At 44.2% G+C, this 26993-nt stretch overlaps 1 protein-coding gene, 1 long non-coding RNA gene and 1 pseudogene across 2 annotated transcripts; 1 reads left to right on the forward strand and 2 right to left on the reverse strand.

The window, feature by feature from the left end:
* Positions 1–520: 520 nt before the first annotated feature.
* LOC147993143 (uncharacterized) lies at positions 521–17659 on the reverse strand (annotated as a pseudogene).
* Positions 17660–18964: 1305 nt separating this feature from the next.
* LOC125540475 (uncharacterized) lies at positions 18965–20787 on the reverse strand. The gene is made up of 3 exons (XR_007297327.2): positions 20356–20787; positions 20194–20273; positions 18965–19998 (listed from the first exon to the last, which is right to left on the reverse strand). It is a non-coding gene; the product is annotated as an uncharacterized LOC125540475 (long non-coding RNA).
* A 3072-nt stretch (positions 20788–23859) lies between these two features.
* Positions 23860–26639, forward strand: LOC125532177 (uncharacterized). The gene is made up of 5 exons (XM_048696331.2): positions 23860–24102; positions 24988–25056; positions 25138–25250; positions 25318–25381; positions 26124–26639. The coding sequence occupies exons 1-5, from the start codon at positions 23983–23985 to the stop codon at positions 26436–26438; spliced, it is 681 nt and encodes a 226-aa protein (XP_048552288.1). The 5' UTR covers positions 23860–23982; the 3' UTR covers positions 26439–26639.
* The last annotated feature ends 354 nt before the right edge of the window (positions 26640–26993 follow it).

The following is a 26993-nucleotide window of genomic DNA, read 5'->3' on the forward strand; positions in this document are numbered from 1 at the left end:
TTCTTCGGTTTCGTTTTTTGTTTTCCTTTGCTATTATTTTGTTTTCTTCCGTTTTATTTGTTTATTTCATTATTTTTATCCTTTTTATTTTATTCGTTATTTTTTATTTTTATATTTATTTTTATTTTTTTTATTTAGTTTCCTTTGTTTCTTTCCTCGGTTTTACCGATTTTCTTTGGTTTCCTTCGGGTTTTTTCTTCCCTTTTTCACCCCTTTTCCTTTTTATTTTTTCAACACATGTATACATTTTCATAAGCATTGTACATTTTTTTCATATATACTAGGAACAATTTTTAGACACGTTTACCATTTTTCAAATACATGCTTATCAATTTTCTAATATATATTTGGTACACATTGTACATTTCTCGTATACATCTAATACATTTTTTTGATACATGTCTACTTTTTTTCATACCAGCTGTACATTTTCATATACATATAATATTAATTTTTTTATAACCTACATATAACTGAAAGTGAAATGTACATGCAACAAACTTACATTTACATATATCCTCTAGCCATATCTTTCTAGTTTCTACAAGAACAAATAAGTTAGCCTAAAAATACTGCACCATGAAATTTACTTGAACCAAAGGGGTAGATTCCTCAGCATCATCAAAGGGGATTCTAACACGAGTTTATTCCACGCAATTGCTAACGGCAACAGAAGACGCACCCACATTCCTAGATTGATCACTGATTCGGGCAAAATTAACTCCTTGCTAGACCTTACCAAGCATATCTATGAGTTTCATCAGGAACTTATTGGGGTGTCACAAACCAGAAGGGCCGGGCTTGCTATAAACATGTGGGGGCATGTAAAAAGGTGTCTGAGCAAGACAATGAGTTCATCTCCCTTAGTTTCTCGGAAGAAGAAATTGAGATTGCCTTGAGGGCAATGAACACGAACATGGCATCGGGACCTGATGGTTTCCCTGTTGCTTTCTTCAAAACTTGTTGGTCCTGGCTCAAACCTCTCTTAGTATCTATAGTCAACGGGTTTGCTTTAGGGCAGATCGACATCAAGGATTAAATTTGCGATTTTAGCCCTTATCCCCAAAATCCCGGTTGCCGACAAGATCTCGCAGTTCTGCCCCATTGCCCTGATCAATGTTATCTTTCTACCGGTGAAATGCTATGCCTTGCGCCTTGGCCCTATTGCAGAAAAAAAAATGTGGACCACGCCCAAACTGCTTTCCTGAAGGGAAGATTTATCCTGGGAGGGGTTCTTTGCCTTAACGAAGTTATCCACGAGCTCAAAAAGAAAAAAAAATTACCAACCGTTATCCTTAAGCTCGACTTCAAAAAATCCTATGACAGGGTGAGTTGGTCATTCCTGCGAGAAGTGTTACATCGCAAAGGCTTCGAAGCGGGTTTCATTAGTCGTATTTGTCAGTTGGTTGAAGGCCTTCAACCTGGTGGTTGATTCCCTTTCGGCTATGTTAGACAAGGCGAAAACGGTTGAGCACCTGAGAGGGGTGGTGCCTCATCTCATTCCTGGTGGGATCTCTCATCTCCAATACACGGACAACACGGTCCTTCTACTCCAGCCAGACCCTCTTACGCTTTGAAGCTATATCTGGGCTTAAAATCAATTTTGCTAAAAGTAATGTTTACACGTTAGGCCTAGAGGAAGACGAAAGTGAAGTTTATTGAATTCTGAATATGTATTAGGGCCTCGAAGGGCTGTTTATATAAGATACAAAACTTGGGGGCCAAGGATAGTAGAGATAGATTACAACTTGAACTACCAAATATACAAACCGAATATATACTCTAATAGAAAGTGCCAATGTTGGCTAACCTCTTAAACTGTAAGCTTCCAGCATTACCTTTCTCATACCTAGGCCTTCCCTGTGTGCGGCTAGGGCAAGGAGAAAGGAGGACAAGGGAGTCTATGGCATGGGCGGTTGGCCGCACGGGAAAAACGATTGACCGGTATGAGGGCTATAGCGGCGGCCGTGGCTATGTGCATAGCGTCTGTGAGAGGTGGAGATAGTTTTCTTTTACCTAGTGGAGATAGGTTTTGATGGGACGTATAAAAAAGGGACGCCGATAACTGCCACACGTGTGGCATATAGGTGGTATGTGTCGCACGCTCCGTGTGGTATCGACACAGGCCCGCTCGCACGAGCACGTCCGGGCGCACCCCGCCACAGCCCGCACGTTCGGTGTGCGGCGCGATCGCCCGCACGAGCACGTCCGGGTGAGCGACCACGCGGCCCGCACGACCTGTCTCGGTCGTCGCCCCTCCCCGCCTGCGAGCCACACGCCCCGCGTGGCAGTAACCACGCGTCCCGCAGTGATTGCCATGGTCCGGACCTTCTTCCATGTACGTTTAACAGCAGTTGCCATGTTGCTGAACTACAGTTGCCATGTCTGACAACTACAGTTGCCATGGTTGCTCAACTGCAGTTGCCATCTCAGGTCAAGTGCCGGATGCCATTTTTGGGCAACTGCAGCTGTTTCCATGTATGGTCTGGTCTACTAGAGTTGCCATGATTCGAAAACTTTAGGAGTTGCCACCTAGTAACACTAGATAGTTGCCATGTAGCACTGCAAAACATGGCAAAAAACATGTTCGGGTGAAGAGAGAGTTGCCATCTGCTTACAAGCACACTAGGGCAGTTGCCATGTACCCTGCAAAAACACATGGCAACTGATAGATTTTGGTGTGTGGGAGAGGAGACGGGCATGTGGGCTACGGTGGTATCTTTAGGAGTTGCCACCTACTAACACTAGACAGTTGCCATGTAGCGCTACAAAACAGACGTGGCAACAATAACATGTTTGGGTAAAAGAGAGTTGCCATCTGCTTACAATCACAAATAGGGCAGTTGCCATGTAACCTACAAAAAACATGGCAAATGACAACATGGGTGTGGGAGAGTGGGAAAATGGGCAGTCGTGGGAGATGGGGGACAGAAGTCATGCGCGACGTGCGGGCGCGAAGGCAGTTCCACGGCACGCCCCGAGTCGCAACCGCTGACCTCGAAGGGAAAACGGCGTGCGGGCGAACTCCCTCACACGGCACACAAAATCAGCCCTCTCGTGCCAAGATTCGTGCAAAAGGCACTGGATGGCGATCGAGGCGTGTGGGCGAGTTGGCTAACGCCCACACATGTGGACGTTAGTGTTTTCATAAAAAAGTTTGGGGGTCAAGTTTTTTTGTATGGGTAGCAGGCGGACAAAGGAAAACGGGAGGAGGAGGCGAATGAAGCGTGGGAGCGGCTGGAAACGGGGTGTTAGGTATTTGTTAAGTTTTTTTAAATAGTAGAGAGGTTTCGCATTTTTAAAGTACTACTCCCTCCATTCCACAATGTAGTGCGTCTGTACTTCTCGAGATTCAAGTTTGACCGTAAATTTAACCAATGAGACCGGCTGCGGCGGGAACAAAAATTATACCATAAATTCAGTGGTATAAAGTGACTGGATGGCGATCGAGGCGTGTGGGCGAGTTGGCAATATAAAGTGACGTTCTTTTGCATAAGATTTTGTGCATCCAACCATAAAAGCACATGACAGCCTCTGCTTCCCTCTGTGAAGGGCCTATCTTTTATTTTTGTCTTATACCTTACACAAGAGTCAAGGTGATCTTCACTTTTCCTTTTTACACTTTATTCTTTGGCAAGCACTATGTGTTGGAAAGTGAAGGAAATATGCCCTAGAGGCAATAATAAAGTTATTATTTATTTCCTTATATCATGATAAATGTTTATTATTCATGCTAGAATTGTATTAATTGGAAACATAATACATGTGTGAATACATAGACAAACAATGTCACTAGTATGCCTCTACTAGACTAGCTCGTTAATCGAAGATGGTTATGTTTCCTAACCATAGACATGAGTTGTCATTTGATTAACAGGATCACATCATTAGGAGAATGATGTGATTGACATGACCCATTCCGTTAGCTTAGCACCCGATCGTTTAGTATGTTGCTATTGCTTTCTTCATGACTTATACATGTTCCTATGACTATGAGATTATGCAACTCCCGTTTACCGGAGGAACACTTTGTGTGCTACCAAACGTCACAACGTAACTGGGTGATTATAAAGGTGCTCTACAGGTGTCTCCAAAGGTACATGTTGGGTTGGCGTATTTCGAGATTAGGATTTGTCACTCCGATTATCGGAGAGGTATCTCTGGGCCCTCTCGGTAATACACATCACTTAAGCCTTGCAAGCAATGCAACTAATGAGTTAGTTGCGAGATGATGTATTACGGAACGAGTAAAGAGACTTGCCGGTAACGAGATTGAACTAGGTATTGAGATACCGATGATCGAATCTCGGGCAAGTAACATACCGATGACAAAGGGAACAACGTATGTTGTTATGCGGTCTGACCGATAAAGATCTTCGTAGAATATGTGGGAGCCAATATAAGCATCTAGGTTCCGCTATTGGTTATTGACCGGAGACGTGTCTCGGTCATGACTACATTGTTCTCGAACCCGTAGGGTCCGCACGCTTAAAGTTACGATGATAGTTTCATTATGAGTTTATATGTTTTGATGTACCGAAGGTTGTTCGGAGTCCCGGATGTAATCACGGGCATGACGAGGAGTCTCGAAATGGTTGCGACATGAATATTGATATATTGGAAGCCTATGTTTGGATGTCGTAAGTATTCTGGGTGAAATAGTGATTTTACCGGAGTACCGGAGGGGTTACCGGAACCCCCCGAAGGCTATTGGGCCTTATGGGCCCAAGTGGAGGAAGAGGAGAGGCGGGCCAAGGGGCAGCCGCGCGCCCCTCCCCCACCCACCCCCCCCCCAAGTCCGAATTGGACAAGGAGGGGGGGCGGCGCCACCCCCCCCTTTCCTTTCCCCTCTCTCCTCCTTCCCCCCCAAGTCCTATTCCAACTAGGAAAAAGGAGGGGAGTCCTACTCCCGGTGGGAGTAGGACTCCTCCGGCACGCCTCCTCCTATGGCCGGCCGCACACCCCCTCCCCCCCTTGCTCCTTTATATACGGGGGCAAGGGGGCACCCCATGACACACAAGTTGATCTTCGTGATTGTTCCTTAGCCGTGTGCGGTGCCCCCTTCCACCATATTCCACCTCGGTCATATCGTAGCGGTGCTTAGGCGAAGCCCTGCGACAGTAGAACATCAAGATCGTCACCACGCCGTCGTGCTGATGGAACTCTTCCCCGACACTTTGCTGGATCGGAGTCTAGGGATCGTCATCGAGTTGAACGTGTGCTAGAACTCGGAGGTGCCGTAGTTTCGGTGCTTGATCGGTCGGGCCGTGAAGACGTACGACTACATCAACCGCGTTGTTATAACGCTTCCGCTGTCGGTCTACGAGGGTACGTGGACAACACTCTCCCCTCTCGTTGCTATGCATCACCATGATCTTGCGTGTGTGTAGGAAATTTTTTGAAATTACTACGTTCCTCAACAGTGGCGTCCGAGCCAGGTTTTATGCTGTAGATGTTATATGCACGAGTAGAACACAAGTGAGTTGTGGGCGATATAAGTCATACTGCTTACCAGCATGTCATACTTTGGTTCGGCGGTATTGTTGGATGAAGCGGCCCGGACCGACATTACGCGTACGCTTACGCGAGACTGGTTCTACCGACGTGCTTTGCATACAGGTGGCTGGCGGGTGTCAGTTTCTCCAACTTTAGTTGAACCGAGTGTGGCTACGCCCGGTCCTTGCGAAGGTTAAAACAGCACCAACTTGACAAACTATCGTTGTTGTTTTGACGCGTAGGTAAGAACGGTTCTTACTAAGCCCGTAGCAGCCACGTAAAACTTGCAGCAACAAAGTAGAGGACGTCTAACTTGTTTTTGCAGGGCATGTTGTGATATGATATGGTCAAGACATGATGCTAAATTTTATTGTATGAGATGATCATGTTATGTAACCGAGTTATCAGCAACTGGCAGGAGCCATATGGTTGTCGCTTTATTGTATGCAATGCAATCGCCTTGTAATGCTTTACTTTATCACTAAGCGGTAGCGATAGTCGTAGAAGCATAAGATTGGCGAGACGACAACGATGCTATGATGGAGATCAAGGTGTCGCGCCGGTGACGATGGTGATCATGGAGGTGCTTCGGAGATGGAGATCACAAGCACAAGATGATGATGGCCATATCATATCACTTATATTGATTGCATGTGATGTTTATCTTTTATGCATCTTATCTTGCTTTGATTGACGGTAGCATTATAAGATGATCTCTCACTAAATTTCAAGATAAAAGTGTTCTCCCTGAGTATGCACCGTTGCCAAAGTTCATTGTGCCCAGACCACGTGATGATCCGGTGTGATAAGCTCTACGTCCATCTACAACGGGTGCAAGCCAGTTTTGCACACGCAGAATACTCAGGTTAAACTTGACGAGCCTAGCATATGCAGATATGGCCTTGGAACACTGAGACCGAAAGGTCGAGCGTGAATCATATAGTAGATATGATCAACATAGTGATGTTCACCATTGAAAACTACTCCATTTCACGTGATGATCGGTTATGGTTTAGTTGATTTGGATCACATGATCACTTAGAGGATTAGAGGGATGTCTTTCTAAGTGGGAGTTCTTAAGTAATATGATTAACTGAACTTAAATTTATCATGAACTTAGTACCTGATAGTATTTTACTTGTCTATGTTTGATTGTAGATAGATGGCCCGTGATGTTATTCCGTTAAATTTTAATGCGTTCCTTGAGAAAGCAAAGTTGAAAGATGATGGTAGCAATTACACGGACTGGGTACGTAACTTGAGGATTATCCTCATTGCTGCACGGAAGAATTACGTCCTGGAAGCACCGCTGGGTGTCAGGCCTGCTGCTGGAGCAACACCAGATGTTATGAACGTCTGGCAGAGCAAAGCTGATGACTACTCTATAGTTCAGTGTGCCATGCTTTACGGCTTAGAACCGGGTCTTCAACGACGTTTTGAACGTCATGGAGCATATGAGATGTTCCAGGAGTTGAAGTTAATATTTCAAGCAAATGCCCGGATTGAGAGATATGAAGTCTCCAATAAGTTCTATAGCTGCAAGATGGAGGAGAACAGTTCTGTCAGTGAGCATATACTCAAAATGTCTGGGTATAATAATCACTTGATTCAACTGGGAGTTAATCTTCCGGATGATAGTGTCATTGACAGAATTCTCCAATCACTGCCACCAAGCTACAAGAGCTTCGTGATGAACTATAATATGCAAGGGATGGAAAAGACTATTCCCGAGCTCTTCGCAATGCTGAAAGCTGCGAAGGTAGAAATCAAGAAGGAGCATCAAGTGTTGATGGTCAACAAGACCACTCGTTTTAAGAAAAAGGGCAAAGGGAAGAAGAAGGGGAACTTCAAGAAGAACAGCAAGCAAGTTGCTGCTCATGAGAAGAAACCCAAGTCTGGACCTAAGTCTGAAACTGAGTGCTTCTACTGCAAGCAGACTGGTCACTAGAAGCAGAACTGCCCCAAGTATTTGGCAGAAAGGATGGCAAGGTGAACAAAGGTATATGTGATATACATGTTATTGATGTGTACCTTACCAGAGCTCGCAGTAGCACCTGGGTATTTGATGCTGGTTCTGTTGCTAATATTTGCAACTCGAAACAGGGACTACGGATTAAGCGAACACTGGCGAAGGACGAGGTGACGATGCGCGTGGGAAATGGTTCCAAAGTCGATGTGATCGCGGTCGGCACGCTACCTCTACATCTACCATCGGGATTAGTATTAGACCTAAATAATTGTTATTTGGTGCCAGCGTTGAGCATGAACATTATATTTGGATCTTGTTTGATGCGAGACGGTTATTCATTTAAATCAGAGAATAATGGTTGTTCTATTTATATGAGTAATATCTTTTATGGCCATGCACCCTTGAAGAGTGGTCTATTTTTGATGAATCTCGATAGTAGTGATACACATATTCATAATGTTGAAGCCAAAAGATGCAGAGTTGATAATGATAGTGCAACTTATTTGTGGCACTGCCGTTTAGGTCATATCGGTGTAAAGCGCATGAAGAAACTCCATACTGATGGACTTTTTGAACCACTTGATTATGAATCACTTGGTACTTGTGAACCGTGCCTCATGGGCAAGATGACTAAAACACCGTTCTCCGGCACTATGGAAAGAGCAACAGATTTGTTGGAAATCATACATACAAATGTATGTGGTCCGGTGAATATTGGAGCTCGTGGCGGATATCGTTATTTTCTCACCTTCACAGATGATTTAAACAGATATGGGTATATCTACTTAATGAAGCATAAGTCTGAAACATTTGAAAAGTTCAAAGAATTTCAGAGTGAAGTTGAAAATCATCGTAACAAGAAAATAAAGTTTCTACGATATGATCGTGGAGGAGAATATTTGAGTTACAAGTTTGGTCTACATTTGAAACAATGCGGAATAGTTTCGCAACTCACGCCACCCGGAACACCACAGCGTAATGGTGTGTCCGAACGTCGTAATCGTACTTTGCTTGATATGGTGCGATCTATGATGTCTCTTACAGATTTACCGCTATCGTTTTGGGGTTATGCTTTAGAGACGGCCGCATTCACGTTAAATAGGGCACCATCGAAATCCGTTGAGACGACGCCTTATAAACTATGGTTTGGCAAGAAACCAAAGTTGTCGTTTCTCAAAGTTTGGGGCTGCGATGCTTATGTGAAAAAGCTTCAACCTGATAAGCTCGAACCCAAATCGGAGAAATGTGTCTTCATAGGATACCCAAAGGAGACAGTTGGGTACACCTTCTATCACAGATCCGAAGGCAAGACATTTGTTGCTAAGAATGGATCCTTTCTAGAGAAGGAGTTTTTCTCGAAAGAAGTGAGTGGGAGGAAAGTAGAACTTGATGAGGTAACTGTACCTGCTCCCTTATTGGAAAGTAGTACATCACAGAAATCGGTTTCTGTGACACCTACACCAATTAGTGAGGAAGCTAATGATGATGATCATGAAACTTCAGATCAAGTTACTACTGAACCTCGTAGATCAACCAGAGTAAGATCCGCACCAGAGTGGTACGGTAATCCTGTTCTGGAAGTCATGCTACTAGATCATGATGAACCTACGAACTATGAAGAAGCGATGGTGAGCCCAGATTCCGCAAAATGGCTTGAGGCCATGAAATCTGAGATGGGATCCATGTATGAGAACAAAGTGTGGACTTTGGTTGACTTGCCCAATGATCGGCAAGCAATTGAAAATAAATGGATCTTCAAGAAGACTGACGCTGACGGTAATGTTACTGTCTACAAAGCTCGACTTGTTGCAAAAGGTTTTCGACAAGTTCAAGGGATTGACTATGATGAGACCTTCTCACCCGTAGCGATGCTTAAGTCTGTCCAAATCATGTTAGCAATTCCTGCATTTTATTATTATGAAATTTGGCAGATGGATGTCAAAACTGCATTCCTGAATGGATTTCTGGAAGAAGAGTTGTATATGATGCAACCGGAAGGTTTTGTCGATCCAAAAGGAGCTAACAAAGTGTGCAAGCTCCAGCGATCCATTTATGGACTGGTGCAAGCCTCTCGGAGTTGGAATAAACGCTTTGATAGTGTGATCAAAGCATTTGGTTTTGTACAGACTTTTGGAGAAGCCTGTATTTACAAGAAAGTGAGTGGGAGCTCTGTAGCATTTCTGATATTATATGTGGATGACATATTGCTGATCGGAAATGATATAGTTTTTCAATGAAAGACCTCGGTGAAGCTGCTTACATATTGGGCATTAAGATCTATAGAGATAGATCAAGACGCTTAATTGGACTTTCACAAAGCACATACCTTGACAAAGTTTTGAAGAAGTTCAAAATGGATCAAGCAAAAAAAGGGTTCTTGCCTATGTTACAAGGTGTGAAGTTGAGTAAGACTCAATGCCCGACCACTGCGGAAGATAGAGAGAAGATGAAAGAAGTTCCCTATGCTTCAGCCATAGGCTCTATCATGTATGCAATGCTGTATACCAGACCTGATGTGTGCCTTGCTATAAATTTACCAGGGAGGTACCAAAGTTATCCAGGAGTGGATCACTGGACAGCGGTCAAGAACATCCTGAAATACCAGAAAAGGACTAAGGATATGTTTCTCGTTTATGGAGGTGACAAAGAGCTCATCGTAAATGGTTACGTTGATGCAAGCTTTGACACTGATCTAGACGATTCTAAATCGCAAACCGGATACGTGTTTACATTGAACGGTGGAGCTGTCAGTTGGTGCAGTTCTAAACAAAGCGTCGTGGCGGGATCTACATGTGAAGCGGAGTACATAGCTGCTTCGGAAGCAGCAAACGAAGGAGTCTGGATGAAGGAGTTCATATCCGATCTAGGTGTCATACCTAGTGCATCGGGTCCAATGAAAATCTTTTGTGACAATACTGGTGCAATTGCCTTGGCGAAGGAATCCAGATTTCACAAGAGAACCAAGCACATCAAGAGACGCTTCAATTCCATTCGGGATTTAGTCCAAGTGGGAGACATAGAAAATTGCAAGATACATACGGATCTGAATGTAGCAGACCCGTTGACTAAGCCTCTTCCACGAGCAAAACATGATCAGCACCAAAGCTCCATGGGTGTTAGAATCATTACTATGTAATCTAGATTATTGACTCTAGTGCAAGTGGAAGACTGAAGGAAATATGCCCTAGAGGCAATAATAAAGTTATTATTTATTTCCTTATATCATGATAAATGTTTATTATTCATGCTAGAATTGTATTAACCGGAAACATAAAACATGTGTGAATACATAGACAAACAATATGTCACTAGTATGTCTCTACTAGACTAGCTCGATAATCGAAGATGGTTATGTTTCCTAACCATAGACATGAGTTGTCATTTGATTAACGGAATGATGTGATTGACATGAGCCATTCCGTTAGCTTAGCACCCGATCGTTTAGTATGGTGGCGTTTGGTTCGAGGGCGACGAAGAATTGGCTGGGGATACCCTCAGCCATGTGGTTGGGGATATCCTTGATTCTTGTTTGGTTGTAAGGATTAGAGATTGATGGGATAGCCATCTATTTTTGTTTGGTCGGTTGGATATGAAATAGATGGGCTGTGGTGAAAATCTTTTTTTATTAAAATAAATGATGAGATTACATGCACAGAATCAATATTTGCACAAACTAATTAATTACAATATTGGCACATGTGAAATTGATACACCACGCATGTACAGTTACGTGTACGCGATCACTCTGAGATCCCTCGAAATCACTTGCAGATCTTGCATCGATAAAAAACACCCACGCACAGCGGCACAGGTCAACGCATAGGTGCATCTACCAACATGTGCACGCATCCATCAGGATCAACACACCTACTCATTTTCCCTGCTCCGGGTCGCCGTAAAGCGTCTGTAGCAGTGAGAAGTCAGTAGGAACAAAGATAACAGAGAGGGGAGAGGGACTGCCGCTCATGCCCTCACGTCGCCGGCCTCGAGCACGACCTGGCTTGCCCCACCGCCGCCCCATGGCTGGATCTGCCGCCCAACGCGCCCTAGCCGGCCCTGCCGTGGCTTGCTCCTGGAGGCATCCACCGCCGCTCAAGTCCGGCCACCACTCTCACGCTTGATGAGCCGGCGTCTATGTTGATGCCCTTGCTCTGCTGCATGGCCACCCCGAGCCCCCGATCCAAAATCGCCGCTACAGCCATTGCTATTCATGTTTGAGAGAAACCGTGATTTGGAAGATTGGGGATATTTTCTGTTCGCTCGGGCAGTTTGAGAGGAGAAAAAACGTTTCGCGCGCGTAACAGAGGGCAACACACGCGGGTGGCTGGCCTCATCCGCCAGATTTTCGCGGCTCGCGCCAACCAACTTTTGGAGGAATATTCGGAGGTATCTGGTTATCCTCATCCCCTCCCGCTCTCAAACCAAACGAGTGGCATCCCTAGGAAAATTGGCTATCCTCAGCTCATCCAAGGATATCCAGTGAACCAAACGCCACCTATGTTGCTATTGCTTTCTTCATTACTTATACATGTTCCTATGACTATGAGATTATGCAATTCCCGTTTACCGGAGGAACACTTTGTGTGCTACCAAACGTCACAACGTAACTGGGTGATTATAAAGGTGCTCTATAAGTGTCTCCAAATGTACATGTTGGGTTGGCGTATTTCGAGATTAGGATTTGCCACTCCGATTGTCGGAGAGGTATCTCTGGGCCCTCTCGGTAATACACATCACTTAAGCCTTGCAAGCAATGCAACTAATGAGTTAGTTGCGAGATGATGTATTACGGAACGAGTAAAGAGACTTGCCGGTAACGAGATTGAACTAGGTATTGAGATACCGATGATCGAATCTCGGGCAAGTAACATACCGATGACAAAGGGAACAACGTATGTTGTTATGCGGTCTGACTGATAAAGATCTTCGTAGAATATGTGGGAGCCAATATGAGCATCCAGGTTCCGCTATTGGTTATTGACCGGAGACGTGTCTCGATCATGTCTACATTGTTCTCTAACCCGTAGGGTCCGCATGCTTAAAGTTACGATGACAGTTTCATTATGAGTTTATATGTTTTGATGTACCGAAGGTTGTTCGGAGTCCCGGATGTAATCACGGACATGACGATGAGTCTCGAAATGGTCGAGACATGAAGATTGATATATTGGAAGCCTATGTTTGGATGTCGGAAGTGTTCCGGGTGAAATAGTGATTTTACCGGAGTACCGGAGGGGTTACCGGAACCCCCCGGAGGCTATTGGGCCTTATGGGCCCAAGTGGAGGAAGAGGAGAGGCGGGCCAAGGGACAGCCGCGCGTCCCTCCCCCCCCAAGTCCGAATTGGACAAGGAGGGGGGGCGCCCCCCCCCCCCCCCCGCCTTTCCTTTCCCCTCTCTCCTCCTTCTCCCCCCCCAAGTCCTATTCCAACTACGAAAAAGGAGGGGAGTCCTACTCCCGGTGGGAGTAGGACTCCTCCGGCGCGCCTCCTCCTATGGCCGGCCACACCCCCCTTGCTCCTTTATATACGGGGCAAGGGGGCACCCCATGACACACAAGTTGATATTCGTGATTGTTCCTTAGCCATGTGCGGTGCCCCCTTCCACCATATTCCACCTCGGTCATATCGTAGCGGTGCTTAGGCGAAGCCCTGCGACGGTAGAACATTAAGATCGTCACCACACCGTCGTGCTGACGGAACTCTTCCCCGACACTTTGCTGGATCGAAGTCCGGGGATCGTCATCGAGCTGAACGTGTGCTAGAACTCGGAGGTGCCATAGTTTCGGTGCTTGATCGGTCGGGCCGTGAAGACGTACGACTACATCAACCGCGTTGTTATAACGCTTCCGCTGTCGGTCTACGAGGGTACGTGGACAACACTCTCCCCTCTCGTTGCTATGCATCACCATGATCTTGCGTGTGCGTAGGAATTTTTTTGAAATTACTACGTTCCCCAACAGAAAGATCCTGATATATATATCCAATTGGATGTGGGTTCTCATAAAGCATTATTGTTGACGTTACCCTTGAGGTAAAAGGTTGGGAGGCAAAACTATAAGCCCCTATCTTTCTCTGTGTCCGATTAAAACTTCATACCCATAAGTATTGCATGAGTGTTAGCAATTGTGAAAGACTAAATGATAGTTGAATATGTGGACTTGCTGAAAAGCTCTTATATTGACTCTTTCTGATGTTATGCTAAATTGCAATTGCTTCAATGACTGAGATTGTCGTTTGCTAGTTTTTCAATGAAATTTCTGATTCATACTTGACATTGTGAATAGATTGTTACTTTAGCATAAGAAATCATATGACAATATATGTATATTGCTATTCTAAGAATGATCATGATGCCCTCATGTCCATATTTTATTTTATCGACACATCTATCTCTAAACATGTGGACATATTTTTCGATATCGGCTTCCGCTTGAGGACAAGCGAGGTCTAAGCTTGGGGGAGTTGATACGTCCATTTTGCATCATGCTTTTATATCAATATTTATTGCATTATGGGCTGTTATTACACATTATGCCACAATACTTATGCATTTTCTCTCTTATTTTACAAGGTTTTCATGAAGAGGGAGAATGTCGGTAGCTGGAATTCTGGGCTGGAAAAGAAGCAAATATTAGAGACCTATTCCGCACAACTCCAAAAGTCCTGAAACTCCACGAAAGTCAGTTTTGGAATATATTAAAAATATTGGGCGAAGAAAGCACCAGAGGGGGGCCACCCACCGTCCACGAGGGTGGAGGGCGCGCCCTACCCCCCTGGGCGCGCCCCCCTGCCTCATGGGCCACCTGGAACCCCCCCCCCCCCCCCCGATGCCCATCTTCTGATATAAGGTGTCTTTTGCCCTGGAAAAAATCAGAAGGAAGCTTTCGGGACGAAGTGCCGCCGTCTCGAGGCGGAACCTTGGCGAAACCAATCTAGGGCTCCGGCGGAGCTGTTCTGCCGGGGAAACATCCCTCCGGGAAGGGGAAATCGTCACCATCGTCATCACCATCGATCCTCTCATCGGGAGGGGGGCAATATCTATCAACATCTTCACCAGCACCATCTCCTCTCAACCCCTAGTTCATCTCTTGTATCCGATCTTTGTCTCAAAACCTCAGATTGGTACCTGTGGGTTGCTAGTAGTGTTGATTACTCCTTGTAGTTGATGCTAGTAATTGGTTTATTCGGTGGAAGATTATATGTTCAGATCCTTTATGCACATCAATACCCCTCTGATTATGAACATAAATATGATTTGTGAGTAGTTACGTTTGTTCCCGAGGACATGGGAGAAGTTTTGTTATAAGTAGTCATGTGAATTTGGTATTCGTTCGATATTTTGATGAGATGTATGTTGTCTTTCCTCTAGTGGTGTTATGTGAACGTCGACTAGATGACACTTCACCACTGTTTGGGCCTAGGGAAAGGCATTGGGAAGTAATAAGTAGATGATGGGTTGCTAGAGTGACAGAAGCTTAAACCTTAGTTTATGCGTTGCTTCGTAAGGGGCTGATTTGGATCCATATGTTTCATACTATGGTTAGGTTTACCTTAATTCTTCTTTCGTAGTTGCGGATGCTTGCGAGGGGGGTTAATCATAAGTGGGATGCTTGTCCAAGGAAGGGCAGTACCCAAGCACCGGTCCACCCACATATCAAATTATCAAAGTAACGAACGCGAATCATATGAGCATGATGAAAACTAGCTTGACGATAATTCTCATGTGTCCTCGGGAGCGCTTTCCTTTATATAAGAGTTTGCCCAGGCTTGTCCTTTGCTACAAAAAGGATTGGGCCACCTTGCTGCACGTTGTTTACTTTTGTTACTTGTTACCCGTTACAAATTACCTTATCACAAAACTATCTGTTACCGATAATTTCAGTGCCTGCAGAGAATACCTTATGGAAAACTGCTTATCATTTCCTTCTGCTCCTCATTGGGTTCGACACTCTTACTTATCGAAAGGACTACGATAGACCCCCTATACTTGTGGGTCATCAAAGGCCTCCATTAGCAGTAGAGAATCATCTGCAAAAAGCAGGTGACTAACACTAGGAGCTCCTCTGCATATTTTAATTCCTCTAATTAACCTTCTCCTTTCAGCATTGTGCAGCATGGCTGAGAACCCTTCCGCACAAAGTAGAAACGGATATGGGGAAAGTGGATCCGCTTGACGAAGCCCCCTTTGGGGTGTGATTGTTTCGGTTACATCCCCATTCACTTTAATCTTGTATTTGACAGTGGAAATGCACTTAATTATCAAATTCATCCACCCTTCATCGAAACCCAGTCTATGCATCATCTCCTTTAAGAAGGTCCACTTGACACGGTCGTATGCCTTGCTCATGTCTAGTTTTATTGCTACATAACCCACTGAGCCATTTCTTTTCCTCTGCAAGAAGTGTGTTAGTTCATATGCCAGCAGAGTATTATCAGAAATGAGGCGACCAGGCACGAAGGCACTCTGGTTAGGCGAGATTATATCAGGAAGAATTATTTTGAGCCTATTCGTTATTACCTTAGAGACCAGCTTGTATACCACATTACATAGGCTTATTGGTCTCATATCATTAATCTTCACTGGATTGTTATTTTTCGGGATTAACACAATAAGTGTATCATTCCAACCCTCTGGCATGTTTCCTCCCCTCGGAATATGAAGCAGTTGAAAAAAAATAGCAGGCATTCCATCGGGACCCGGGGCTTTAAGGTCACCCATAAAATTTAGTGCTGCTTTAACCTCTTTTTCAGTGTACTCAGCACACAAAACATTGTTCATGCTCTCAGTCACCCTCGGTTGTACAACATGCATAACTTCCTTGATGTTGCTCCCTGTCACCGTGGTGGAGAAAATGTTCGAAAAGTAGTTTGCAATATGTTCCTTCAGTGCATCTTCCCCTTCCGCCCATCTTCCATCATCCCTCTGTAATTTTTTAATTGTGTTTCTCCTTTTCCTTTTAGAGGCAAAGGCATGGAAAAACGACGTATTTTTGTCCCCAGACTGTAGCCACTTTACGTGGGCTCATTGTCTCCAGTGAGTATCCTGCTAGTGTTCAAGTCGGTCCAGTTTCTCTCGAAGAAAATGTTCTCTTGAAACTTGGTCTTGGCTGATGTCGCCCCTTCTCACTTCTTCCAAGTCTTTCTTTAAATTTTTTATTCTTTTCTGAAGATCTCCCAACACATTGGCATCCCAGTTTTTTAAGTCACCTGCAACCTTGCTTAGCATACCTTGAGTAGTAGTGTCCCCTCTTAGCCTTGCTGTGGCCCAGGCATTCTTTACAATGGCCGCACAATCTTCCTCTTGTAGCCATCTTGCTTCGAATCTGAAATTATGTGCTCTTTTCCTGAACCTTTGGGCCCCAACGGATCCATCTATGTGGATAATCACAGGCCTGTGATCTGAACGGCGCGGGTCGCCATTCACCACTTTAAAGTGTGGGAACTTTGTACACCAACTTCTCGAACCTACCACTTTGTCTAGTCTTTCCTTTATGTATCGGCTAGCCTCCCAACTCTGATTGCGCCAGGTGTACTTATCTCCTACATAGCCTAAATCCTTAAGACCACAATCAGCAAGAGCCATTCGGAATCCCTCCATTTGACTTTGTGCTCGAGCTGGCCCTCCCTTCTTCTCATGGTTAAATAATATTTCATTGAAATCGCCTACACATAACCATGGAAGGTTCAATTATTGCTTAAGAATGCGCAGGAGCCTCCAAGTTACTTTCCTTCTATCAGTAGATGGTTCCCCATAAATACATGTGAAGCGCCATTTGAAACCATCTTTTTCTATCACTTACGCATCAATATGATATCTCGAGTAGTTGTGCAACTCCAACCTCATTTCTTTCTTCCAAAACAAAGCTAGTCCTCCACTTTTTCCTTCACAGTCTCTTACCACCATATTGCTCATTCCCAGCATCCACTTGAATTTCTCCATTCTCCTCTCATCCACTTTGGTTTCAGACAAGAAGAGGATGTCGGGGTCCTCCTGCTTCTGGAGGTCCAGAAGCCCCCGGACTGCCGGGCCATTCCCCAGTCCCCGGCAGTTCCAAGCTATTATTTTCATTTTGATTTGCCGGGCTATCCTTGCAGCCCAGCGTTCTCTCCATCTGTTTTTGTATTTCCCTCATTTCCCTCTTGCGTTGCTACCTCGCCATCAACTTCCATTCTAGCTCTCTTTAGTATCTCTGCTTCCAAGTCTACATTCATCACATCAGCATTTCTCTTCTTCAGAATAGTCTCAAAGGGCTCATTTTTTTGTAGCTTCTCCTTCGTTCTTTCACGTCGCTTGAAGGTGCCAAGCTTCAGGATTTTACCTGACCTGATTCCCCTATTGCTTTCCTCATTATGTTCATCTTCCTTCCGCTGGCTCCTCTCCTTTTCTTCCTGGCCAATCTTCAATTCTGATAAGTTAGATTTTGGCATTTCCTTTTCCTGGGACACCAACTCAGAATCTGTAGAATGTGCGGTCTTTTTGCATGGACTAGGTCTCAGGTTTAAATTTGTAATCTCCCTTGACTGCTTGTTTTTCTCAAACACCAACTCCTTGCCTTTTACCCCTCTATTCATATCATCCTTAAGTGGCTTTAGGGGGCTAGTGACTTCTTTCTCTTCTCGTCTTTCTGATTTATCTCCATTCGTTCCTGCCGATATGCTCTTCCTCCAGGATGGACCATCACTCCCTTGTTTACTCCCCTTGCTACCTGCACTATGTGTGGTCCAAAAGTCTCCACGATCACTTGAGCTCCTACTCCGTTCATCACTGGAACTTCCGTTGTACATGATTGCGCGCAGCCAAGGACCAAACTGTCTATCACCTTCTCTTTTAGTCCTAGACGGGCAAGCCCTTTCTGTATGACCAATAATACCACAATTGTAGCAAAAATCTGGGAGATGCTCATACTCAAATAAGACAATTTTCTTCTTCTTATTCTTATTATCTGTATCTTCAACTCCCATCATTTCCTCAGAAACTTGCCCTGCTCCTCTTCTTGTTCTTCTTCTATTTCAATGGTTATAAACCTCATAATAGGGACTATTATGTCCATCTTCACTTTGATTCTCATAAATACTCCCACTGCACTTCCATTATCATCCAAATCAACATCCAAAAATTCACCAATTTGATAACCCACTAGTTCCCCTGTTTCTGTGCTCATCATTCCCATTGGTATGCCATATGCTCTCACCCATATAGGAATCGACTTAAATTCATAGTCATCTATAGTTTTGCTTGGCACAAAATCTTCCATCACCAGTAAATCTTTGTTAAACATCCAGGGTCCACCTCTTATTGATTTGTTCTTGCTCACATCATCATGAAACTGAAACAGGAAGCGATTTCTACCCAGACCCTTGCATTCCACTCTAGAGAAAGGGCACCAAGCACCACTTAACGCTCGTCCTAAATACTCTGCTTTTGCTGGTTTTTCAGACAAGAGCTTACCCACAGCCTGAAGCTTACTCACCTCCGGGGAGCAAGACTGTTTCCTCCGGGGAGAAGAGATGAAGTTGATCTTTGGTCTAAAACCGAAAAAGTTGACCTTGGTTATATTCTAGAATAACACATGATTATATAATGCCTTGGGTTGTACCATTGGAAATATAGGATATCTATCACAGAAGGGAATGCAAAAGGTAACTACATCCTAATCAGAACATTATGTCACAGCCAAAAGACATGCATATTATTGGGGTTCTGTTTCTTTTGGCAATCTCAGAAAGTAATTTGGTAAGATTTATCCATAAACATTAACCGGGCAGCAAAAACAAAAGTCAAGAATGTTCCTTCCGTGCCGGATTAGCTGATTGTCATGGTGTTACCCTATAGACATGAAATACAAAAAGTGTGCAGTGCGACTGAATTTATTCCTAAAAGTATCTTGCCATGAACTGCTCAGTATTGCCTAAAAATGAGTGAATCAATCCGACTGACAATATGATTGATAGCAGAAGCATTCTATGAAATGACCAAATAGCAGTTATTAATAATTAACCTGAAATCATCATGAGAAGACTCTATAGTGGAAATTACTATTCTGAAGGTTATTATTATGCAATCCAAAATTTCTGCAACGAAATGGGGAAGCAACTTTTGACTGAAAAAATGAGCCCGTCTGAACAAATCTGTGTATCAGAAAATTATTATAAGCAGATTTACAGCATCATTTCCATATACAGTCTATCCGCAATCAGATTTTTGTATTTCCTGTCCAAATTTACACACACACACACACACACTTATATTGACACCACACCGAACTTTTCGAGTTTGGACAGCTCAAGCTTTATGATTAAAACATGAAGCAGAGGATGTTGCTACCTGATAGACTACTCAGATTTAATCATAATAGAAAAGATTTGCTGAATTCATATAATTGAATGATTTTCTCTTTCTTAAGCAAATTGACCATGCGGGTTACCTCATCATGAATCCATTTGCTGATTATATAATTAGTGCAATATGAAGGAATCTGAGGCTCATGCAGAAATTTGCAATCACCTCCAGCTTGAGAGATAGTAGTAGAGGACCTGCAGTGAATCCAATGATAAATACCCCATCAGAAAATTATGAATAATTCATTTAACGCTATAGGTTGTATTTATTCAATTCACATAAAAAAATTGTAGATGTACACTCTGATCTTATTTTTCACGATTGTAATCATTTTTTATGTGCGGTGTCACACGGAAGGCCTGTATCACCTTTTAATTTGCACTACTTACTAATAACATGAAAATCGCAAGTTCATATCAACTGGCTTGGTACTTCGTATCCATTGCCTGCACCAACAACCCTTAAGTGTCTGAATCAAAATCAAGAAATCAAATTTAGATGGGGAAAAAGAACAGAAGAGGCGCATTGTGAGGTGTTTTGGCTAAACCTACATGGCCGTCGTGTGTCACGCGTCGTCAGTCTCCGTACAGCACCAGCGGCTTCCACGCTGCTCGCCGGCATCCGCCATCGTTGGAGACAGTGGTGGCTAGGGTTTGTGAGGGAGTTGCTTCAGGCGACCGTGGAGGAGATCAAGGCGATGTACCCCATCTAAGAGGAGGATGAAAGGGATGACAGGGGATAGGGCAAGATGGGGGTGGAGAGGAGAGGAGACGCTGCAGTGGGGATGGAGCCACTGACGACCGAATCAAACCGCGGCCATGGGAGGTGCGTCGATGACGGCCAGTGGAGGATGGCGGCGACGGACGACGGCGGGGCGGCGAGGGATCGGCGGGTGGAGGCGGCGAACGGCCTGGCCCCCTTTTCTCGTTACCCCTGTCTCTCTAGGTGAACGAAGGAAAAAGGAGGTTGAGCGCTGGATAGCGGGCCTGGCGTCCGAAAAAGCAATGCAGAGACCGAGCTCCACATAGCTCTTTATTTTTTTTAAGCAAAAAATACTATTTCCACATATTGAAAAAATCTGAACAAAATTATATACATACATGTGTATTAGTATTATACGCGTATAAAATTTCATGAACATATCTGTTCTCATGTAGTGTATACAAATATGATAAATACACAGATTAAAATTGGCTTTATATTTGTTTTTTTAGGCCAGATATTTCTCTTTTTTGTGTAGCATGCAAATAATTGAATTACATGATGAAACTTTTTACCTACTCGACGAACATGCATATGTATTTGTATTAAAAAATTGATATTTTCTGAAACTTTTAAGTATTAAATATTTTTTGGCAAAACTGGCTCAATGAAGCCCGGCCTCTTTTTTTTTTTGCGGGCAATCAGAGAGCTTTTATTCATATTAAAGCATTCCTAGGACAGTCAGCCATAAGGCTGGTCACTAGGAAGCTAGGGGTTACATCAAGCCAACAGTCGGTCATATTCAAAATGCAAGCATGCTTAGCACAAAGATGCGTCGGTAAGTTTGCTGACCTATTAATATGCTGAATAACAAAAGAAGTAAAGTGATTACTAAGCTCTCCTATTTCTAATAGAATCGGAGCCACAATTGAGCAAGAATTGTGACGAGTGTTCCAGAGTGTTCCTAACTCCATGCAGTCAACTTCCATGATCACATGCGAGAGTCCTCGAAGGGTGGCGAATAAAATTCCATCTCACAGAGAGAAAGCTTCCATGATCAAGGGATCAGAAATCCCCCTATATGGCTTGCACCATGAGCCTAGAAAAGCCGAAGAAGATCGTGCGACACCACCTGCACCGCCCCGTCCCTCAGCAAAATTCAGCGCTCCATCCGTTGTGATTTTCACAGTACCATCATCAGGTGGGCGCCATCATCAGGTGGAGCCCGGCCTCTGCAACGCCGCACTCACCTAGCGTCCAAGTATTCCATGGCTTCGGGCCTTCAGCGGTAAATACCGGGAGCTCCTATAAAAAAATCAGAAAAAGATATCTCCAGGTTTCGAACACACAACCTTCCAGTTCAGGTACGGGTCCACTAGCCACTAGACCTATCATGCAGGTGGTTAACAGCGGCAAAGGCGTAATAAATAATGTCGTCATGCTATTCTATTTCATTGAAATAGTTCATGGATTTTGAAAATTGTTCTTCATTTTGGAAGAAAATTACACAAACCTGGAAAAAGTTCACTGGTTTTCAAAAAAGGTTCATCAAATTTGAAAAAACTTTTGTTGGTTTTGAAAAATGTTCATCAAAATTGAAAAAAAAGTTAATGGATTTTCATTTAATTTTCATCAAACTTGAAAATAGTTCATCGAATTTGAAAAATGTTCATCGAAATTGAAAAAAAGTTAATAATTTTTCAAGAAAAGTTAATCGGATTTGGAAAAAAGTTCATCGGATTTGAAAAAAGTTCATCAAATTTGAAAAAAGTTAATCAAATTTGGAAAAGAGTTCATCGAATTTGAAAAAGGTTCATCGAATTTGAAAAAGAGTTCATCGAATTTGAAAAAAGTTCATCAAATTTGGAAAAGAGTTCATCAGATTTGAAAAAAGTTCATCGGATTTTAAAAGAGTTCATCGAATTTGAAAAAAATTGTCGATTTTTAAGAAAAAGTTCACAAATTTCAAGCAAAAACATCAAACTAGGAAGAACAAAAAAAGGAAAAAAAAACAAAAAGGAAAAAGGGAAAAAGATAAAAAGGAAAAGAGGTAAGAATAGATAAGAAATAGAGGAAAAAGATGGTAGTTCACAGATCAAAAGTTGCTCGACAGGGAGGTCGCTGGTTCGATCCTCTGCCGGGACACCTTTTTTAGGAGGGAGCTCCTATGCAGCACTGCAGGCGTCCGTTAACAATCCGGCGCCTTTCTGTTTTCATTTTGTAACAATGTGTAATTTGCTATGGAACTTGTAATATGTATGAACTATGTATGATGAACTTGCTATGTATTGGATATCTCACATGCATGTGGAACTTGCCATCTATGTGTTTGATACCTCATATATTTGCTGTGGAATATATAAATATGTTTGTTGTGAAATATAATATATTTGTTGTGAAAATGGTTGGATATAACAAAAAACTGAACAAAAGGAGGCAATGCAGCCTCTTTGCCGTCTGCCACAGACGGCAAAGAAGCCAGGTGGCAGCAAACTGTGCAACCTGGGAGCTGACCCATTTGGCCTGTTTGCCGTCCACCGCAGACAGCAAAGGCTTTGCCTACAGTGGCAGAGGGCAAAGGCGCAGAGGCTTTGCCTACCGTGGCCGACGGCAAAGGCATGATGTGTCTGCTGACGTCAGGAGGCGAACGGCAAAGACTGCCGTTAGGCACCTGACGGACCAACAGCCACTTATTTACCGTCTACCTTCTTTGTCGTCCGCCACTGACAGCAAAGAAGCCTTTGCCGTCCGCTGCAAAAAACGGACGACAAAAATGCCGTTTGCCGGTCCTTTCTTTGTCGGGCCTGTTTTCGGTCCACGGCTGACGGCAAAGGCTTTTGCCGTCCGCCATGGCAGACGGCAAAGAAGCTGATTCCTGTAGTGAGAGAGAGAGAGACGAGAGGTCAGGGAGAGGGAGGCGATTGGATTTGTTCGTTTAGCCATCCTGATGAACCGATGCGTTGTTTCGGCCATTGGGTGGGCTAATCACGAGAAGGAGTAGCGGCCCAGTCCAACTTAACGATAGACCCCCAAAATTGTTACCAGAGGAGCGGCCCATCAAAGCTAGCGCTAGTTAGCAGCGAACGAAACAAGCCTAAGTGTGATTCAGAGTTAATCAGATGATTGAAAATGCCCAGAACCAATGATCGAACTGCTGCCAATGCTGATGGCCGGAGAGGACAAGAAAAGTGCTCAGTTATAATGTATATAAATGAGGGGAGAGGTTTTTTTTTTATGAATTTTTTTTAGGAATAATGAGGGGAGAGTAAGAATGGGAAAACCTTAAAGCCGAGGCGGCCCATAGTAAGGCCCATCGCAGAGGCCCGGTAGGGTACCTGTAATAATAGGCGGCTCCGCGGCGTCTGCGTGCGGCATCCATCCATCGTCTCCTACTCTCCTCTCGCTCTCGCTCTCTCCTACCGCCGGCAGAACCAAAAGGGGGAAGCGCTCGACGAACCATCTCGGCGGCCGATCCCATGGCGTCCGCGGCGTTCCGCACCGCCTGCAAGCGCCTCGGCGGCCGCGCCTTCCGTCCAGCGCTGGCCGCGGCGGCGGCGGCGCAGCAGCCCGCGCCTTCTCGCCTCCTGCACTCCAAGGTGAGGCACCCAGTCCCCCCCCCTCCCCTCTTCACGCAGGCTTCGTCCCGATCAGGCGTAGGATCGTCGGATTCGTGCTCCCCGTCGTTAACCCTAACCCTAATTTTAGATTCGTGCTCCCGATGACGGCCATGGACCTGGGCTACATTGCTAGCGCTGCCGACATCGTTTCGATTCGTTCCGATCTGTCCGTGGCGTTTTCGTATGCCTTTGCCTGGTGATGATGGGATGCGATTTTTTTTTTTGTGTGCGTGTTCAGGCCGTGATGAATGGGTTAAATTGGAGGCTATTGTTGCAAGCTGCCAAGTTGGCCGTATGGACAGCTCAAGTGCTTAACTTTGTTTGCTTATGGAATTTCCTAGCCTTGGTAGAAATATCAGCTCAAGCTTGCTTGCTACTTATTGGTGTATATGCTACATTGTTCAGTACTGGTTTTACTTTACAATGACAACGCTTCTACTACTTTGTGGTGTTTTCACATGTTTCTTCAATTTTATTGATGATGCACACATCTTCATGCTGTGAAATGTAGTAACTGGGATGCATTGCTGTGTGATCCTAATATAACCTGCCTCTGTTCTTGTGTTCCTGGTGCAGCAGCTATTTACAGCTCTTCATATGATTTTGTGTCTCCTGTCTTGGTCTTGTGATTGTTTGAATAATTTCATGGATTGCAAATTTGGCGTAGGGGGGCTCGTTTGGGTATTCTAGCTGTTGGTGCAAGGGTTTATCAATGTATTTATGCATGTCTCTATATGTTGCCGATTGTTATGCCTCGGTTAGTCAATTTTAATCAACTTACTCCAGGCTGCATCGTGGTTTTTCCAGCCAATATGTGTGCGTATGTTATGCAAGACCTTATGCATTTCTGGCCAATTGTTGCAGGGGCTGATAAGGACCTTGAGCAGCAATGTTCCCGCACTGATTGTCCAGAAACCACAGAACTTCAAAAAGGTTTGTTCTAAATCCTTCGTCATGCATCCTTCTCCTGCAGTCTTCCACTGCGTATCAAATCTCTGATGGCTTGTTCGACAGGTCCATCTTGAGGTGTCGGGCAGACTGGTCCCGGTGATAGGGTTAACAGACATGAGCATGTACAAGGTCTCTTTTTGTGCTGACGACCCAGACATTGCAGTAAATGTTGTCAGGTAAGCTTTACAAATTCTCAACTAAGGAGTCGGTCAGATTTTTATGTTCTGTGTGACGTTTTTTCAGGCGTTTCATGAGGGCTCTTCAATCAGACAGACTGGAGGATCTCAAGTCCTACCTTAGTCATGATGTAAGTTGACTGGCTTGAGCATTTCCTCGGTGGTCTATGGATGGTGCTTTAGTGGTTCTCCTACACGGCAGATTGGGCACTGTCCCAGGCAACTTAGCAAAGCATGCTACTCGCCTTAACTGAACCGTTTATTCTGTAGTTGGTAGCGTAGCAGCAAATGTTTACTTCTAACTAGGTTTCAATAGTTGAGATTTTAAAAAAAAATAACATGCTACTCGCCTGAACTGAACCGTTTATGCTGAAAGAAGAACATTAGTGGTTACTTGTATTGTCGCTGTTCTGTAGTTGTAGTATAGCAGCAAAGGTTTATTCTGATATGTCGCTGTTTTCTACTCCCTCCGTTCCTAAATATTTGTCTTTTTAGAGATTTCAAATGGACTACCACATACGGATGTATGTAGACATATTTTGGAGTGTAGATTCACTCATTTTGCTCCGTATGTAGTCACTTGTTGAAATCTCTAGAAAGACAAATATTTAGAAACGGAGGGAGTAGTTTTCAATTGTTGGTGAGTTCGTTTGTGCATAATTGTTGATATTTGTTTCTAGGTTTTAATAGTTGGGATAAAGAAAAAGCATGCTACTGTCCTTACCAAGAAGAACATCAGTGATTACTTGCCTTGTTTATTCTATATATAGTTGTAGTGTAGCAGCAAAGGTTTATATTCTGTCATGTCACTAGGTTTCAATTGTTGGTGACAATTGTTGACAGCATGCATGTCGCTGTTTTTTCTTCTTATAGGTTTCGATTGTTGAGATCAAAAAGATCGTAGGGGAAGGGGTCATGCAGGTCCAACTTCAGTCCTTGGAGCACACTGTGGAAGTCAAATTTGAGCTTGGTTCGCTTAAGGAATTGGTGAGGGCCGAGGGAGTGTCCACGAGGAACGAGGTGAAGGCCGTCCACAAGGAGCTCACCGAAGTTGATTTCGCGAAGGTGGTGCTAAAGGGGTGCGTCGTAAACTGCGTGTTCATGCTCCTAGTGGCCGTGTGGGGCGGGCTTACGTTTGCCACGTCAGCGGAGCTGGAGATGGCCATGCCTAACATTGTGTCAGCTTAGGAGGGGTAAGAGCGGGTGTGAGGTAGGTGGTGGTGGTGTATCCAGTTTTATGTCTTGGCGTTCAGTCTGAAACTGGCATTTTGGGGATGTTGCTTGATCCGTGTTGGTGAGTGTAGGTAGAAACGGACGTGAATCTGAAATGTTCAAGATGTTGGTTGGGACCTTGATGATATGAAATTGGAGATGTGTTGGCCGGTGGGATGTTATTTTGTCACCTTACTCATATTTGGTACAAAATTGATGTTGTGGGTGTGGGCTGGCATCAACCATGGCATGGCAAGGCTTGGCTAGCTTTGGTTGGAATGCCAATGCCAATGCCAAACAAACTGCTTCTCCGGCTTCTGCTACCCGGTTTGCCAGCTCTTACCGCTTGGCTTGCTGTGGTTTGTGATGTTTGTCTGTGCACTGTGATTTTCAGTTTAATTTTGATTAGTAGCAGTAGTTGTTGTATCCAGGATGAGAGAATTCAGTACGATTCATTCAGTGTGAGAAAAATCACTGCTAGATACAGTATGCTGCAGCTGGGACGCTGTTGGACTATTAGCAGTAGTAATC

The sequence above is a fragment of the Triticum urartu genome, chromosome 1A (genome assembly GCF_056163025.1).
Source record: "Triticum urartu cultivar PI428250 chromosome 1A, HENAU_Tu73, whole genome shotgun sequence".
NCBI classification, from domain to species: Eukaryota; Viridiplantae; Streptophyta; class Magnoliopsida; order Poales; family Poaceae; genus Triticum; species Triticum urartu.